A 16,087-nucleotide genomic window follows, 5' to 3' on the forward strand; every position below is an offset into this window, starting at 1 on the left:
AAATTCTTCCTGTGTCTCCCTCACCCACCCCGGTAGCTCTGATCTCTGGACCCAGCACCCAGCTCCACAGCCTCCTCTGCTGCCGCTGAGACCATGGGGCTCCAGCCCTCTGCTCCCCTCACCTGACACCCCCTCGGCCTCCATGTGGTGCCAGCTGAGTGCGAGTCCCACGGAGACACCAAAGGACCCAGTCACACTAGCTCCTCCCCAAGCCAGTGTGAGGGGCAGGCACTGAGGGCCACAGAGACAGCGCAGGCTCTACTGGCTTCGCAGTGCTGCGGGCTCAGCGCCCGGCCGCTGGTGAACCTTCCCAGGGAGATGCGCATTCGAGAGCCCTGGGGCCTTGGCACGGTGAGCTTCCAGGATCCCCGCCCCTTCTCCTGCCCCGCCCACTGCGGAAGAGAGAAAGATGAGATCCACTGGCGGGGTCTGCAGGGGGTAGGGTGAGGAGGGTTCTGTTTGGACAGGCGGAAGCACGAGGGTAGTGGGTACTAAGGAAGCCCGCTGGGGTGGTGTGGACCCAGGGGCCCTGAGGGTGGGAGAGGAGGCGGAGACTGCTGTGGGTGAGTGTGGGGGAAGCACTGGGAGCGGAGAGTAAAGGGGATAATGAAGACCCCTAAGCCCCCTCCCAATGGCACATACCTAGGCTTTTGAAGAATCCAGAGGTTCCTGTGGGGAACCTTCCATGGGGTCCCCCGCCCAGGTGAGAGTGGAGCCCTTGCTTGCCATCTTCCAGGGGCGTAGGTGACCCGATGTGCACCCCAATTTCTAGTCTTGTGCAGGAGTAGAGGGCTAGGAGTGCCCACCCCTCCACAGGTGGAGAGCACCCTGACCAATGGTGGAGGTGATTCTGCAAACGAAAAACATTCATTGCCCCAAGTGCAGCAGCTAAGGGCCCTCCAGTGAGCCCTGCTCGCAGGGCTGGTGGTCCAGCGCCTGCTGTAAGGTGGCTGGAAAGTACGGCCTGGTGGGGAGGCTGGGTCATCAGTCAGAGAAGCTGCTCGGAGGCCACTTTCACCAGGGTGCTGGCACCTTCAGCCTCACCCAGGGAGTGCCAGGGGCCACCTCCAGACCCGAGTGGCCTCCCACCCTTCCCACATTTCCAGTGCCTTGAGGAGACTCTAAGAATTCCCCACAAAGTGAAAGTCCTCCCACCCCCACCCCAGGGTGGAGGCAAGGAGTTATGCAGGGACCTTGGGGAATGGAAGTGTCTCCATATGGAGGCTGCCCGCCCGACCTGCGTCCCCAGCAGGGAATGAGAGGGGACAGTGGCCCTGCTTGGTCACTGAGGAAGCTGCTGGACTCCCGCTGGACTTCGTGGGTGCAGTGGCCAGGGAACAGGATCTGAGTTCAGGGGAACGGAGCTGGGCTGGGCTGTCGCTTTGGGAGCCGGATCCCTGCTAAGGGCCCCAGACCAAGGGAGCAATGAGGAGTCCGCACCACCATATCCATGATCGCTGCACAGCCAGGGTCACAGACTCATCCACCGCAGCCCCGTACACTAACCCAGCCTTAGCGGCAGCCCGCCGTTAACACCCATCAAGAGGGAGGGCTTCAAAAGCCCTAACATTTAGAGAAGTCTCGGCGTCGGAGCTCCTCCGGGTCGGCGGCGCAGAGCACCTGGCTGGTTCGTGTGGCCCGCGTTGGCAAGGACTCAGCGCTGGCTGCCCCGTGCCGTGTGCGTCCGGTCGCCTTTCGAGCGGAGCCCCGAGCGCCCTGCCTGCTTCGGTCACGTGGCACCGAGGCCGCAGCCCTGGCTCTGACCCCGCGGGGAGGGAGGGGAGGGCCCCCGGGAGGGAAGGGGCGGCGCGGCGGGGGCGGGCCAGGTCCGGGCGGAGCTGTGCCAAGGGGGCGGCGGAGGAGCCGGGATTCGCGAAACCGCAAGGACCCCGGCTTCCAGTCTGCAACTAACTAGCCGCCCGCCGCGCCCTCGCGCCTTCGGATCCTCACGACCAGAGGCCAAGTACCGCAGCCGGACCCTGCCGCTCGCCCCTACCCAGCCGGGCTCCTTCTCCCAGAGCCCAAAGCCTGCGCCCTGCGGACCCCCCCGCCCCGCCCCGCCCCGCCCCGCCCCGCCCCGCCCGGCCCGGCCCGGCCCGGTTTCTCCTTCTCTGCTCCCACTGAGCCCACCTGTGAACCTCGGAAGTCCCGGCTGTGAAAGAGGTGAGCTCCGCGTTGTGGCTGCGCCTGGATCCCCTACGGGCCGCTAGAGCCGCCCCTGCCCCCTGCCATCCTGTCCCCGCGGGTTCCCTCCCCAGGAACCTCCAAGCTGGGGATCCAGAAGCGCGGCCCGAGCGACAGCACCTGTGGGGCACAGTAGTCGTGACCTGGACGCCTGTCCCTCTCGTCTACAGGTCAAGGCCGCGCCAAGGAAGATGTACCAGAGCCTGGCGCTGGCCCCGAGCCCCGGTCAGACCGCCTACGCGGACTCGGGCGCCTTTTTGCACACGCCGGGCGCCGGCCCCCCGGTGTTTGTGCCGCCCGCGCGGGTCCCCTCCATGTTGCCCTACCTGCCGGCGTGCGAACCCGGCCCGCAGGCTCCCGCAATCACCGCGCACCCCGGCTGGGTGCAGGCGGCCGCGGCAGACTCGTCAGCGTTTGGCTCCGGCAGCCCCCACCCACCCGCCGCTCCGCCGCCGGGGACCACTGCCTTCCCCTTTGCGCACAGTTCCCCGGGGCCCGGAGGTGGCACAGGGACCCGGGACAACGGCGCCTTTCAGGGCGCGATGCTGGCTCGGGAGCAGTACCCACCAACGCTCGGGAGGCCCGTGAGCTCCTCGTACCCCACAGCCTACCCCGCCTACATGAGCACCGAAGTGGCCCCGTCCTGGACTTCTGGACCCCTGGACGGCAGCGTCCTGCACAGCTTACAGGGTCTCCCGGCTGGCCTCCCTGGCCGCAGAGCCACCTTCGGTGAGTGCGGGACTGGGAACTGGCTCCACTGACCAGGGTCCTGGGTGCTGGCCGTACATGTGCAAACCCGCACCCTGCGAAATGTCCCCGTCTCCAGAGTCAGGGCTTTCTCAGCCAGGTGGGACACCAGCTTGGGGGACCCCCGGGGGACGTGTAAGCCTGGGTGGAACCCCGCGGCTGCACCTCACCCACACCAAGATGAAAACCCGGTCTTGAGATCCTTTATACACATATCATCTGTGTTTTCGCTTTTCGTTCATCTAAACCCAGTATTCTGGGATTATACCATTTAGAGCCTATGTCTTAAACGGTTTTTATGAAAAGTTTGGGAAATGACTTTTTTTTTTAAAGCTCAAAATTCTCGTTTAAGTAAACCACCATATTCATCTCTGTTTTAAAATGTTTACATATTCTAATTTGAGACCCAGTCCCAGTCCCTCTCTGGGATCTAAATTTGAGTGATCGGATTCCAGACCTGTAAAGCTGAGAATTGCTCCCCACCCCCCTTCTGAGTAGTGGGTGCCACGGACACTTTCTCACCCCCACTCCCCCCAAACCAAGGGCCATTCCTTTTTTTTTGCTACTCGGGTCTTTTAGCCTACACTCCTCCTCAGCTCCTCGGCAGCAGCGGCGCAGGAAGCGGGATCCACTTGACCCGGCCGCCTAGGCGCCGCACGCCAGGCGCCCACCCCAGGCCAGGCGATGATTGATCCCCGCCCCGCCCCCACCCGATCCAGCCGACCAAGTGTCGCCAGCGCCCGGCCAGGTCTGGAGGGGCCTGGAGGCCTCACCGCTCTGGCCGTGTGTGCTGCTCAAGTGGGAGGACTGTGCCGAGACCACGAAAGCTGACAGTGAAGGCACCACGGTCCCTGTAGGATCCCGCGATCCCTGACTGCCCCTCCGATCGACCCGCGAGGGTCTTCTGCCAGTGTAGACGCTCCTGCCTCCCCAATGGTCAAAATTAGCGATGCTGGACCCTGTTCCGAGTAGGGCAGTTAGTTCCCTGTTGCCCTACCCAGGGTTGCGTTTATTAACTCTCCCCCGACCTTATAAAGCAGCCCTGACGAGAGACTTAAATCTGGCACAAACATCACTGTGTGTGAATTTAAACTTAAAAAAAAAAGTTAGACGAAGTAAATTAGCAAAATAAAGGCACAAAGGGGAAGGAAAAGAAAAGGTGGTGCGAATGCGGCGGCTCGGCGGCTCCCAGGAAGGGCCCGAGCCTCGTCCAGCGGCCGCCCGCCTTGCTCCCGCAGCGGCTGAGCTCCTGGAGGAGTTCCCGGGCGAGGGGCGCGAGTGCGTCAACTGCGGGGCCCTGTCCACGCCGCTTTGGCGCCGCGACGGCACCGGCCACTACCTGTGCAACGCCTGCGGCCTCTACCACAAGATGAACGGTGTCAACCGGCCCCTCGTGCGGCCACAGAAGCGCCTGGTGAGTGCAGGTGGCCGGGCTGGTCTTCCTCGATCACAGCCTGGGAGCCAGTGGAGCTCCGGGAAGAGGAGGGGAGGGTCGGGCAGGATAACAGCACCTGGTCCACTGCCACGGGCCCCCTGCGCTGGGGGCCACTCCCCTAGAGGGTCTGCGGGGTCTCCCCCAAGGGGCTGGGCTGCCCTGAGCTCGACACTGAACCTGCTGGGCCGGGATCACTGTGTGCCAGCTGGGGACTCAGCCGTGTGACTCTGGGGACTTTGGGCTGCCAGGTGGTGGGGTGGTAGAGAGGCAAGATGACCTGGCCCCCAGATGGGACTGGAGGGAAAAGTGGCTGCTGGATGCTGGCTTTGTGGGCTGACAGTGATTCTTACAGGGGACGGACACTGACCACTGCCCCTGATACTGCAGGGATGGGTCCAGACCAGGTGTGTGGTTGTTCGCTGGGCAAAACTCATTTTCACTTTTGCTTCTCTCTGCTGTACGGCTGGTTAGCGAGTATGGGACTGGGCACCCGAGTTTTGCCTGCAGCAGGGCAGAGTCTCCAGAAGCCATGTAAAGGTTTCAAGTTGCTTTGTTCTCTGCCGTTTCACAGGCAAACTTTGATGGTCAAGTGATTCTGTCAGTAATTCCATCTGTCCAAAGTCGGGGGGCTGCAAGGGCTTCTTCCTGGGTCCGGGCTAAGGCTTGTGGGAGCCCTATAGGTGGCTTGTTCTGGTGTCAAGCCCTGGAGTATGGAAGGGCTTTCCATGGCAGATGCTGTGGGATGGTCCTGCCACAGCTGCGGGCGGTCAGTCACAGGCCTTTACTGGAAACGTGAACCCCCAGCTATGGCAGCACGGGGGCTGGACGCTCTGAGGCCCCAAAATGGGCGGGCAGAGAGCAGGACTGAGGCGTTCAGCAGCTTGAGGGTAGCTGCTGTTTCTCTTCCTCTGGTCTGGCCTGGATTTGGAGGCTCCATGGGTCCTCCACCTCTCTGCACCCGTGTGGTGCCGCTTGCAGAGAGGGTCACCCTCAGAGTTCACAGCACCCCCACTGTTGTTTCTGCCCGTATTCATGCCCACAGCCCAAAAATGTCTCTTGTGGCCTCTGGGAAGGGGAAACTAAGGCCAAGGGAGAGGGTCCTAAGGGGCGGTGACCCAGGCTGCCTCCCTCCTCTGATTCCCTATTCTCTTCTGGGGCCAGCCCTGAACTGGGTGCCAAGTACACAGGAGAAGTGGGCCATCCTCTCCACCTCTTCCCTTGCAGGGCTCACCTCCCTGCAGAAAATTCCTAACTTGGGGGCGGGCAGGCAGAGGCCACCATCTGCATGCTGAGGCATCTACCTTCACAACAGCCAGGTGACCACCAGGGGCTTCCCTGGACTTGCAGCCGGCTAGTGGCAACCCCAGGCTCAGACCAGGACTATGGCCTCGAGCTCCCACGATGCCCCACTCACGCTGAGCCTCCTGACCCTGCCCTGAGTCTTCTTGTCTAGCCCCCTGCGAGCCAAATTCAGGAACTGCCCACTACCTGCTAGAAAGGGAAATCGGACAGCCGTGGCCAGCGCCATGGATAGGCTGAGGACAGACAGGCACTTGGCCTGGTGAAGCCTCAGTTTCCAAGTCTGGGGACATGAAATAATTAGCTTTGGGGTGCCATCTAGAGTGGGGGAATCCCTGCATGTCTGCTCATCTCCCTGAGGCCACAGGGCCTGGAAGGTGGGCAGCCTGCTTGCCCTGACTCCAGGCCCGCATGGACCTGAATGTAAAACACGCCCGGAAGTGTTTGCCGAGCGGTGCTGAGGTTCGGGGCATCCTCATGGCCCCACTACTCCCCGTGTCTCCCTGAGCAGGCTCCTTGGGGGGCTCCTCTCACTGGCTGCAGGGTGCCTGCCTGTCCCTCGGGGTGGCTCCACCGCTCACCGGGTGGCTGGTCCTTGCAGGGCCAAGCTCCATGTGAAAACCCCAAGATTCTCAGAGTCCTGAGGCCAGAGCCCAGCCCATGTGCTCCTGGCCATGGAGGTGCTGGGCTGGTCACCCCAGGCTTGCCCCAACTCTGGGGTCTCACTCTCGCTGGAGTGTGAGCAGAAGTGATGGCCCAGGAGGGCCCTCTCCAGGAAGAGCTGGTCTCACCCTCCTTTAAATAATTCCAAACGTCCTAGAAGCTTGTCACCAAGAATACAGGAATGTGACGATGACAAGTGTGCATCGCCCCCTCCCAGCAGGAGCCCCTGGCTGTTCTACCATTTGCCTCCTGTGTGTATCCTGGGTCGCAGGGTGGGGCTTACACCTTTGACCCGAGGCTTCGGTCAGTGAAGGCGAGTAGAGCGGGTTGTCACAGTGGCTCTGCTGATGTGTGCCTGTGGCCAGGGTCTCTGCGAGTGCCGCTTGGCCTGGCCTGACCTCTGAACATTGGAGCCCAGAAGCCAAACTCTGAGGATGGCAGGCCTGTGAGCCTAAGGCTGGTTCTGGCCCAGCTCCAGGACGTGGCTGTGCCACGGACAGCCCAGCTTCCTTGGGACACTCATCAGCTCTGGGTGAGCCTTCCTGCACAGCCTCGTATCCCCGGCACATGCAGCCCCAAGTGTGGGGGGGGGGGTGTCCCACGTCCATCAGGCTAAGTGTCCCCAGGTCTCCCTGCCAAGAGCATGCAGAGGACCTGTTTGAAATGGCCACGTCTTTGCTGCACCACCACCTGCAGCCTTTACTTTCCCAACACCCTCTCCAGAGCCCCCCATCTCTGCCAGCCCCCCACCCGGCTCTAGCTGCCTCCTACCCTCATTCCTCTGGATGCCTAGATCCTTGTGGAACCTGGCACTTAGGCCAGCTCGGCCACTGGCTTTGAAGTTCCACTTCTTTTGAAAAGAACCGACTGAAAGAGAAAAAGAAAACGCAGCCTGGAGAGGCCCAGTGATTAGGGGGCCCTGAGAGTGGCCAGGCCTAGCCGCCTGGCCTGGCCGTGAGTGCAGAAGGACAGAGGGAGGCTCTGGGTGTCCGCAGATGGCCCCAGGGCTGCGGCCACGGGGTGTGTTCAGCTGCGGGAGGAGGTTCTGTCCACCCCGGGACCACCCCCACGCCCTGGCCACTCGTCTGAGCTTCAGTTCCCCACCCCCTGTAAGACGCAGGCACCAAGGGGATGGAAAAAGATAAATCAGCAAGCGCTTCCGAGAATTTTGTTAAGGTCATTCTTTTTACCCATTGTCTTGATTTTAATCTGATTTCCAGTTTATGGATTTTAATCTAAGCTCACTGGAGAAATGTTCAAACATGACTTCTGGGTTTCACTGCACCCTCAGGGTCCGGGTTCACCCCACCTGAGGGTGTGTCCTGCGTACACTCGGTCCACCTGAGGAAGGTTCTACCCCACCGCCACCTGAGCTGGTGCGCGCAGTTCTGCTGCTTCCTAGATGCATGGGCAACTCTGGGGGACACGGGGGGCACGTGTGTCTGCAGCGGCGCCCATATGTGTGCAGCTGTGTGGTGTGATGTTGAAAACAGTGCCTGCATGAAGGCCTCGCGTGGGTCTCTTTACACCCTTGCGATAGTGTTCCTATAGGAAAGATTTTAGCAGGAAGTGGCCAGACAGCCCAGGAGACAGCACTCCTGTGACTCCTGAGTTTCAGTGATGCTAACTTTTTTTTTTTTTTGGAATGTGGGATGGCAGTGTGAACTCTAAGGCGGCAAAAGTTGGTAAGAGCCCCTGAGGGTCCCAGCTGGTTTGGAGGGGAGGGGCCTCAAGCCATGGTCCTCCTGGTCTGAAGGCACAGCAAGAGTAAGGGACCATGATGTAGCCCGGGAATGTAGGTCAGGGTGGCCAGACTAATTACTAAATACATGGTTAGGTGTGAATTTCACACGAGCAACAAAGAGCATTTTAAATGTGTCCCAAATATTGCGTAGAGTGTGCTTACAGAAAATATTTACTGTTTATCTGAAATTCAGTTCTAACTAGGCATCCTGTTTGCATGTTTGTTTGTTCAATCTAGGAACCTTGGGGAAGTCCTAAGACCTCCTCCCACCTTAAGAAGATGAATGGACTGGGGGCTCAGGAGATCCTGGACCAGGGCGGGCAGCAGGGATGGGAAGAGATGCTGCCTCTTGTGGGACAGTGGGCTCTGGAGGGTGCCATGCCTCCATGTGGGCATAGCTCCCTGCAACTGAGAGGCAGATGGAAGGGAGGAAAGGGGGCAGGGAGGAGGGAGACTCGAGTAGTGTCCAGTAAAAGCAGCTGCTCTCTGGACAAGGTCAGGACGTGGTTGCCAGCTCTCCAGGGTGGTGTCAGGCTGGGGCCCACTTGACTGGGGGGCTGGAGCTCCTGTATCAGGGCCGTGTCCCACCATCTGCCCCAGGGCTGTGGCCACCACTGCCCTTCCAGTTCTGCTGGGCCCGGGCCAGCCACCAGCTCTCTGCACTCCAACCAGGGCGCAGGTCTACCCCTAAGCCCCTGGGGAGACCACTGGTGATGCCTGCCAGGCTGGACGTCAGGACCCACACAGCTGTGGCCTGGAGGCCACCGGCCAGAGGGTGGGGTCTCCCCAGCCAGGCCAGGAGCTCCCGCCCTGCTCTCCCTCCGGAGCCTCCTAGGCCTCATCCCTTCCCTGTCTTGTGGCCCTTGTGCCCCAGATCCCAAGGCAGAGTCCTGCCCCGGAGATCGGAGGACGGGCCTCAGACTAAACAGAGTGGATTCCCTGGGGCCTCTGACAGCTGCCCAACCCGGGGAGGGAGGAGAGGAGGCTTTTCCAGGTCTGTGTTTTCTTAGAAATGATTGGTGGGGGGTCTCCAGACAGGCCCCACTCTCCCTTCCAGGCCAGTGAGCAGCAAGGGCAGGTGTGGACGCCCGCTGCCCACTGTCTGGTGCAAGCAGTTGAGCCGAGCATGTGCTCAGAGCCCCAGGTCTTCGGAGGCAGGCCCCCTGAATGTTCGGTCTGGGGCCTGACCCAAGGGGGCCCTGTGGCCCCTAGGGGTGCTGTTCCACCACAGAAATACAGAGTGAAGGCCCAGCGTTGGTTAAAAAGAGGCCACAATGGAAACCCAGCAGCCTGTGTGTCCTGCACTCCTCATAAGATCCTGACCCCACAGTGGACCTAGGCAGGTCCCAATTTTATTGATAGGGAAGCTGAGGCCCTGAAGGGTGAAGTGATCTGTCCCAGGGCTCCTGGGAGCTAGGTCAAAGCTCCTGCCCACAAGGAATCCTGGGCAGCCTCAGGACCTTAGCACCCAAAGGCCTCTCACCCAGCCCCTTGCATACCCAGCCCCATAACTGGTCAGCCCTGAGCCCAGTGTCCATCCTCCCACTCGGCTGCACCTGCCGCACTCACCTAGCCTCCCATCCACAGTCCTCATCCCGCCGGGCTGGCCTCTGCTGCACCAACTGCCACACCACCACCACCACCCTCTGGCGGCGCAACGCAGACGGCGAGCCAGTGTGCAACGCCTGCGGGCTCTACATGAAGCTGCACGGGGTGAGCAGGGCCATGGGGCTGCCGGCACAAGTGGACCCCCTGGCCTGAGATGGGGCTGAGGAACTGGGCAGGGTGTTGATCAGGCGGGGCCTGGGCTGAGTGGATACACGCCTATACGCATGTGGCCCCACTGCCCATACCATGCACACACGTTACTGTTAGACTGGTGGTACAGACAGCCTCTCAGAAACCATAGCTTCACTGCAGCTTCCCTGTAGCCATTCAGCTGGGACAGAGGCTAGACACCTCCAGGGCTCTTCTGGACCCCACAGCCCCCAGCCCTGAGAAGCTGGGGTGGGACAGGCTTCGCCCCGCCCTGCCTGGAGGAAAGCACTGAGCCTGGGGGGCAGGTAGCAACTCCCCAAACAGGGCTGCAGCCGTGACCAGCTCTGCAGGGCTGAGATCCGGGCAGATGGCCATGCAAGAGACCACGGGGGTGACCTCAGACAGTGACTAGCCATCCACCCCTGCCGCCCTGCCAGGTACCGCGGCCCCTGGCGATGAAGAAAGAGAGCATCCAGACACGGAAACGGAAGCCGAAGAACATTGCCAAGACCAAGGGCTCCTCAGGTGCGGGGGCCAGGGCTGGGGGAGGCCTCCCATGGGGCCCACGTTCTGTGGAATCACTCTGGGTGCCTCACATTCCACCATTAGAGATTCACATGTTTGGTGCAAGCATCATCTTCCTGAAGTATGAATCTCTGCCATTGCCCTGGGATGGTTCTGGCTGGGAAAGGGGGCGGGGTGGCCTGAGTTCATGGCGTGGGGCAGGGGCTCCGGTGGGAGAGGCCACCCCCACCCCCACCCCATGTTACCAGATCTACAGTGTCCGTAAATGCCCCATCTTCCCCCACTCCCACCAGGGTCTGCAGAGCACGCCACAGCCTCCCCACCAGCCTCTGTCCCTGACCCAGAGGTTTCAGCAGCCACTTTGAAGTCCGAGCCCAGCCTGGCGTCCCCTTCATGCCCTGGGCCCAGTGTCACCTCCCAGGTAAGGAGGACAGGGTGAGTGGGGAGTGCAGAGCTGCTTCCCAGGCACTTCCAGGAGGAACCCTGGCATCTCGGCCAGGTCAGAGCCCCCACAGGCCCCTCCTGGAAACTTGGGGCTGGACACACAGCTGGCCGATGGAGCCGGGGGGTCCCCTGTGGCCGATGCTGACTGAGAGCCCTTCCGAGGCTATCACATTGTTCCTCACAAGGAGTGCCCACACCATTCCAGGCGCTGAGGAAGCCCTCCTGTCAAAGGGCTCCCACCCCTCAGGTGGGCCAGCCAGCTGTTCCCAAGGCTCACATGGTCTGTCCTCCCTGCAGGGCTCTGCACAGGTGGATGACCCCCTGGCCCCCAGCCACTTGGAGTTCAAGTTCGAGCCTGAGGACTTTGCTTTGCCTTCTGCAGCCCTGGGCCAGCAGGCTGGCCTTGGCGGGGCCCTGCGCCAGGAGGCCTGGTGTGCACTGGCCTTAGCCTAGGTACCTGGGCACCCCATGGACCCACCTCACTGCCTCTTTACTCCAACACAAAAGCAGACTGCCAGGCCTGCTGCCAGAAGAGTCTGGAGCCAGCTGGACCTGGAGGTGCTGGGGGTCCCTCAGCGCGGCGGCCACAGCCTTCTGTGTGGATGGGAGGAGGGCTAAGCCCCCTCCCTGGGCAGCAAGGAACCTTCAAGGGATGTGCGAGGCTCTGGCTGACCCAGGGCTCCCAGCCCCAACTTGAATTCTGTCGTCAACACTTGCCATCATCATGTTTACAGGTGGTAGCAGCAGGACAAAACCCACCTTCCTGCGGTAAAACCAAGATCACAGGTGACATGACTGAGGCCAGCAGCAGCGGGGGATGGGGGGTCTGCCAGACACAGGGCTTCCCCGGACTCCCTCAGGCTGCCCACTCCCCATGTTCGATGGATAGAGACACAGCATGGAAACCTTGCCCTCCTTGGAGCATGGGACAGCCAGGGACAGATAGGCAGGTTGGGCACTGTACCAGGACGCCACCCCGAGGGGCCGATCACGTTGTAGTCATCGTGGACCGGTATTTATTTGTATGGTTTTCCCCAGGTGGGGCAGTAAAGAGCCTTCCTTGTTCTGACTGAATCTGTGGCTATATTATGACCATTTTGTAAGTCAAGGTGCCTGAGACCCCCATTCTGACCCACAGGGTCACTCCCAGGGCCGATAGTGGGGTGACCACAGGTCCTGGCTTGTCAGGGTCTGTCCCAGCAGCATCACCAATAACACCCCCTTTCACTTACAAAGCCATCCCCCACCCCAGGGCTGGATGACAAATTAGCTGCTGTGCTGGGTAGAGGCACCTCTGCCCAAGGAGCTGACAATTGCTCACAGCCTGACGCCAGAGGCAGCAGAGAGTGGGGCCCCCTGCAGAGGGGCCACTCCATTCCTCTCGTCCTGCAGCTGCCCTTCACCAAGACCTTCTGATTTTTCCATTGAAGCCAGAAACCGGGCTTTCTTTTTTTAATGTAAAAATTGAAAGCTTTCGCCTCCAACTCCCAATTTGATTCCGAAATCTTAAGTTTTGTAAACCATCTAGAACAGCCACTGTTGCACCATCCTATGTAAAAACATCTTCATATTTAAGAACACTCATCCTTCCTGAACGTGTCCCTTCATCCTGAGTCTGTACCCCGAGATTCAACCAGCTGTGTCTCCATGTGACCTTGTCTTTTTTTTTTTTTATTTAAACACAAGTGACACCATCAGAAAACATGTAAAATAAAAACTTGATTTTGCTCTCCTCTCCCCATCACCAGTGGCTTCCGGGCCTCACCCCTGCCTGCCGGGATCCATTCAGGTCGTTTCTGCTTCCAGAAACACGTCAGCAGGGACCGGGCTGCTGGACCTCACTGGCCATCCTGGGTCGCGCCAGTGGCTCCTAAGGACTTGATGAGGCTCCTGAACACCGGGCGCCTTTGAGGTTGCCACCAGCACAAGGGCGGGACACTGGGTGGAGCAGCCCAGGGACCGCACTTTGAGAAGTCACCACTTGGAGGTCAGGCAGACTCCAGTCAGTCCCTGTCCCTATCCTGGGGCCTGGGGCTCTTGAGGAGGGGGAGGGGCAGCAACCGTCCCCCTGCGGAGGGAAGGAGTGGTGCAGACAGAGGCGGCATGGGGAGTGCCTCCCCTTCGGTGGTGGTGTGGTGGGAGCGCCCCTCCTCCAGTGGGCACCACACCCGTGTAGACCAGCGAGTCTCCAACTCCTCCCTCCAAAAGGCAGGCGCCGGTGTCCTTCCTCCCCCATAAGAGACAAGCACCTGAGAAGTGGCAGGCGACACAAGGCGAGGGGCCCCTGCAGGGCCCTGAGCAAGCTGAGCAGCCTTCCTGGAGGTGCCTGCAGCTCAGCGAGCAGAGTGCGAGAGGGAGGAGGGGGCTGGACGCCCTACCCAGGAAGAGAGGTCCTGAGAAGGAGTGTTTGGCAAAGAGGAAGGAAGAGGCCATCTCTTCCTCTTTTTCATAATTTTTAAGGACGAGCCTGGGATGGGGGAGGCTTAACCCCCACCTCTGGACGTGAGGAGCTTCAGGGAAGAGCGTCTCAGTTTAAGCCTTTCTCCCCAGCCTCTCTTCAGGACCCGGAAGCTGTCAGAACCAGAGCCTGAATATAGCTGCCTGGCACCCCACTTCCTGCAGCTCTTCCTCCCGCCTGCCAGCCCCGCAGCTCTGCCTGGCCAGCCATAAACAACCGGATGAGCCGGGGAGGCTGGCAGGCGTGGGCAGCCCCAGGCCGCTTATCAGACCACAGGACGGAAAGAAAGGCCACTTCATCTGTGCTGCCTGCTGCCCGCACCTCATTCCCATGTCTTTCAAACTAGAGCAGCGTCCAGGGAGCCTGGGTGGAGGGGGCCACAGCTCCTCCAGCCGGGGAAGCTCCCTCCATCCATGGGAAGTGCCCACTGAGCCCCGCTGCGCTGTCCTGGGTGCCTGGGGAAGGGAGATCAGACTGGCCAGGAAAGCTGGAAAACTGGGGGCATGGGGTAGAAACAGGGAGACCCAGGGGCACTGGGGTTTTTGATCCAGAAAAAGCATTTTCAGAGCACCCTTCTCCCCACTTAAAGCTCTTAACCCGTTGCCTCACTCCAGACCCAGAACACGGAGGCTGACAGCATCCCAGGGCAGTCTGGAAGGAGAGCAGCTCCTCCCCCGAGCCTGGATGGACATATCCCCGAGGAGGATGTCAGGGTGGTGATCCCCAGTAGCTCCCCCTCACCCTGCTGTCCCCAGTCTTGATGCCATCGGTCAGCAGTATATCCCCTGCCCACGGAAGTATATCCCCTGCACACAGCAGGCACATGTTCATCCTGTGGGCCCTTTAGTTGGGGCATCGCTGCCACACAAGCCGCCTGCACCAGCTCAGCCCTCCAGGGCAGCCAGGCCGCCGTGTCCAGCTGCGCCCAGAGCCCCCAAGCTTCCTGGTGGGGCTGGGGCCAAAGTTAGTTTCCCCTTCGTTACTGAAAAACGTGGCTCTTTAAAAATGGGTGCCCATTCTGTAAGTCTCTCATCTGAAAATGTCATGTGCTTCTTAAGAAGTGAAAATCGTCCTTTGGAGGAAGCAATGCAGGTTACCCACTCTTTATTTGACCAGAAAAGGGCCTTTCTTGGACAAGACCTGCTGCCATCGCCATCATCCTAGATGAGCCATTCTGCCACCATGCACGCAGGCCGCAGCCTCGGGGGACAGGGTGTTAGATGTGCAGCCCTCCCCGCCCTCCCTCTGCCACAAGCCTGGGGGCAGTTCACAGGGCTCAGGCAGTTGTCCTCCAGGGTGCCCAGCCCCCATGTAGACCCCTACTCAGCAGAAGGGAAAGGAGGTCAAAGAGATCTAGCACCCCTCGGCTGTGAGGCTGCAAGCCCCAGGGTGCCCCGTTCTGCTCACGTGCACCTCAGTGGGGGCTGAACTGGCCCCAAAGAGGAGGGAGCTGGTGAGTCCCACAGTCCCACTGGAGCCAGGGTGGAGGGGGTCGGCTCTCGAAGACCACGTGGAAGCCATGGGAGGCAGCCCCCCCGCAATGCCCCGCGAGGCCCGCCAAGATGTTGACACGGACGGCTCCAGCCGCCTTATTTATTATCTGATAAAGGGTTCTCGGCACCACGGGTGGACGGCGTCTGGCCGCGCTGGGGCCTGGGAGAGGGAGGAGGCTGGGTGGGGGCCGGGGGCCGGAGCAGGCCTCCACACTGGACTCTGGGGCAGGACACACGGAGGAATCTAGACTTTTCCTTCTCCAGCCAACAGCCTTCCTTCACTGCCAACAAGCCTACAGGCCAAGGAGAAGCCCTGCTCCTGCACAGACAGCCCCAGGGACCTTCTGAATGGGTGTCACACCTCCCGAGAACTGCACCCCACCCCGTGCTCCCTCTGGTTCCCAGAAAACCCCCAGTGGGGGGCCTCCTCTCTGTCCACCCCCTCCCACCCAATTACTGCTGCAGCCCATCCCCCACCCCACTGCTTGGCCCGAAGCTCAGACTTTCCATGATGCAAATCTGGGCCTGTTTCTCCTTTGGTTGCAAACACTCTGGCCCAGGTACTGCCCAACTACTGCATGGATGGCCCAGCTACCACCACCTCGTGGCCTCAGGGACCCCCTCCCAGCACCTGTATCACTTGAGTACGGGGACCCTTGCCGACCTCCAAACATGTCACTCCTCTGGGCCTTTGTATGGGCTGTTTCCTCTGACTGTACACCTAACCGGGGTGTGGTCCTCAAGGGTCAAGACCCCTGATGCCACCTCCTCCACAGAGCCTTCCTTGGGCAAGTCAGAATCCGAAGGCCTCCACCAGGCAGGGTTGTCATGGAAACAACCTAGCCGAACAACAAGAGGAGGTGGGTTAAATGGCCGAGGGAATGTATGTGGTAAGCCTCCTAAGAGCATTTGACAATCACAGCTTAGTCTAGAGTTTTTTCCCCTGAATCTTCTTTTTTTTATGACCAAGAAGGAGACAACTAGGGGCCATCCATGGGGTCTCCATGTTCAGCCCTGCCCACCAACATCACCACCTCCTTGTGCATCTGAGAGAGACCTGCGTGAGGCTGCAGGGGAAGGGAGTTGGGGGGCTCCAGGACAGGCAGGGGTCATTTGGGGCCCCTTGGGGGCCTGGTCATCCTAGGGACCATCTCAGAACCCTCAGCCATCTCTCCCAGGTGATGGGCTATCCGTGGCCCCCGTTGCTGCCCGCTTCAGCAAGGATGCCTCCTCCCAGCTGGTCACTTCCTGTCTGAGCATCCTAAAGTCTAATCCCCACCAATCCAGACAGGGCCCAGCCCGGTGCCTCCCCTACGGTGCTACAGCCAGCCTGATAC

The 16,087-nt window shown here is 60.6% G+C and overlaps 1 protein-coding gene across 1 annotated transcript; it reads left to right on the forward strand.

Annotated features, from left to right (window-relative positions):
- The first annotated feature begins 2,375 nt into the window (after positions 1–2,375).
- GATA5 (GATA binding protein 5) lies at positions 2,376–11,252 on the forward strand. Its single transcript, XM_052651297.1, has 6 exons — positions 2,376–2,913; positions 4,170–4,345; positions 9,660–9,785; positions 10,268–10,355; positions 10,649–10,776; positions 11,097–11,252. Exons 1-6 carry the CDS (start codon positions 2,376–2,378, stop codon positions 11,250–11,252), a joined length of 1,212 nt encoding a protein of 403 aa, XP_052507257.1.
- Positions 11,253–16,087: the final 4,835 nt, after the last annotated feature.

The sequence above is a fragment of the Budorcas taxicolor genome, chromosome 13 (assembly GCF_023091745.1).
Source record: "Budorcas taxicolor isolate Tak-1 chromosome 13, Takin1.1, whole genome shotgun sequence".
NCBI classification, from domain to species: domain Eukaryota; kingdom Metazoa; phylum Chordata; class Mammalia; order Artiodactyla; family Bovidae; genus Budorcas; species Budorcas taxicolor.

Bases quoted from the DNA above. Each gene is read 5' to 3' on its own strand.
- GATA5 (XM_052651297.1), top strand. From the start codon at position 2,376: ATGTACCAGAGCCTGGCGCTGGCCCCGAGCCCCGGTCAGACCGCCTAC. The intron at 9,786-10,267 runs GTGAGCAGGGCC...CCGCCCTGCCAG, and splicing joins TCTACATGAAGCTGCACGGG to GTACCGCGGCCCCTGGCGAT. The intron at 10,777-11,096 runs GTAAGGAGGACA...TCCTCCCTGCAG, and splicing joins GGCCCAGTGTCACCTCCCAG to GGCTCTGCACAGGTGGATGA.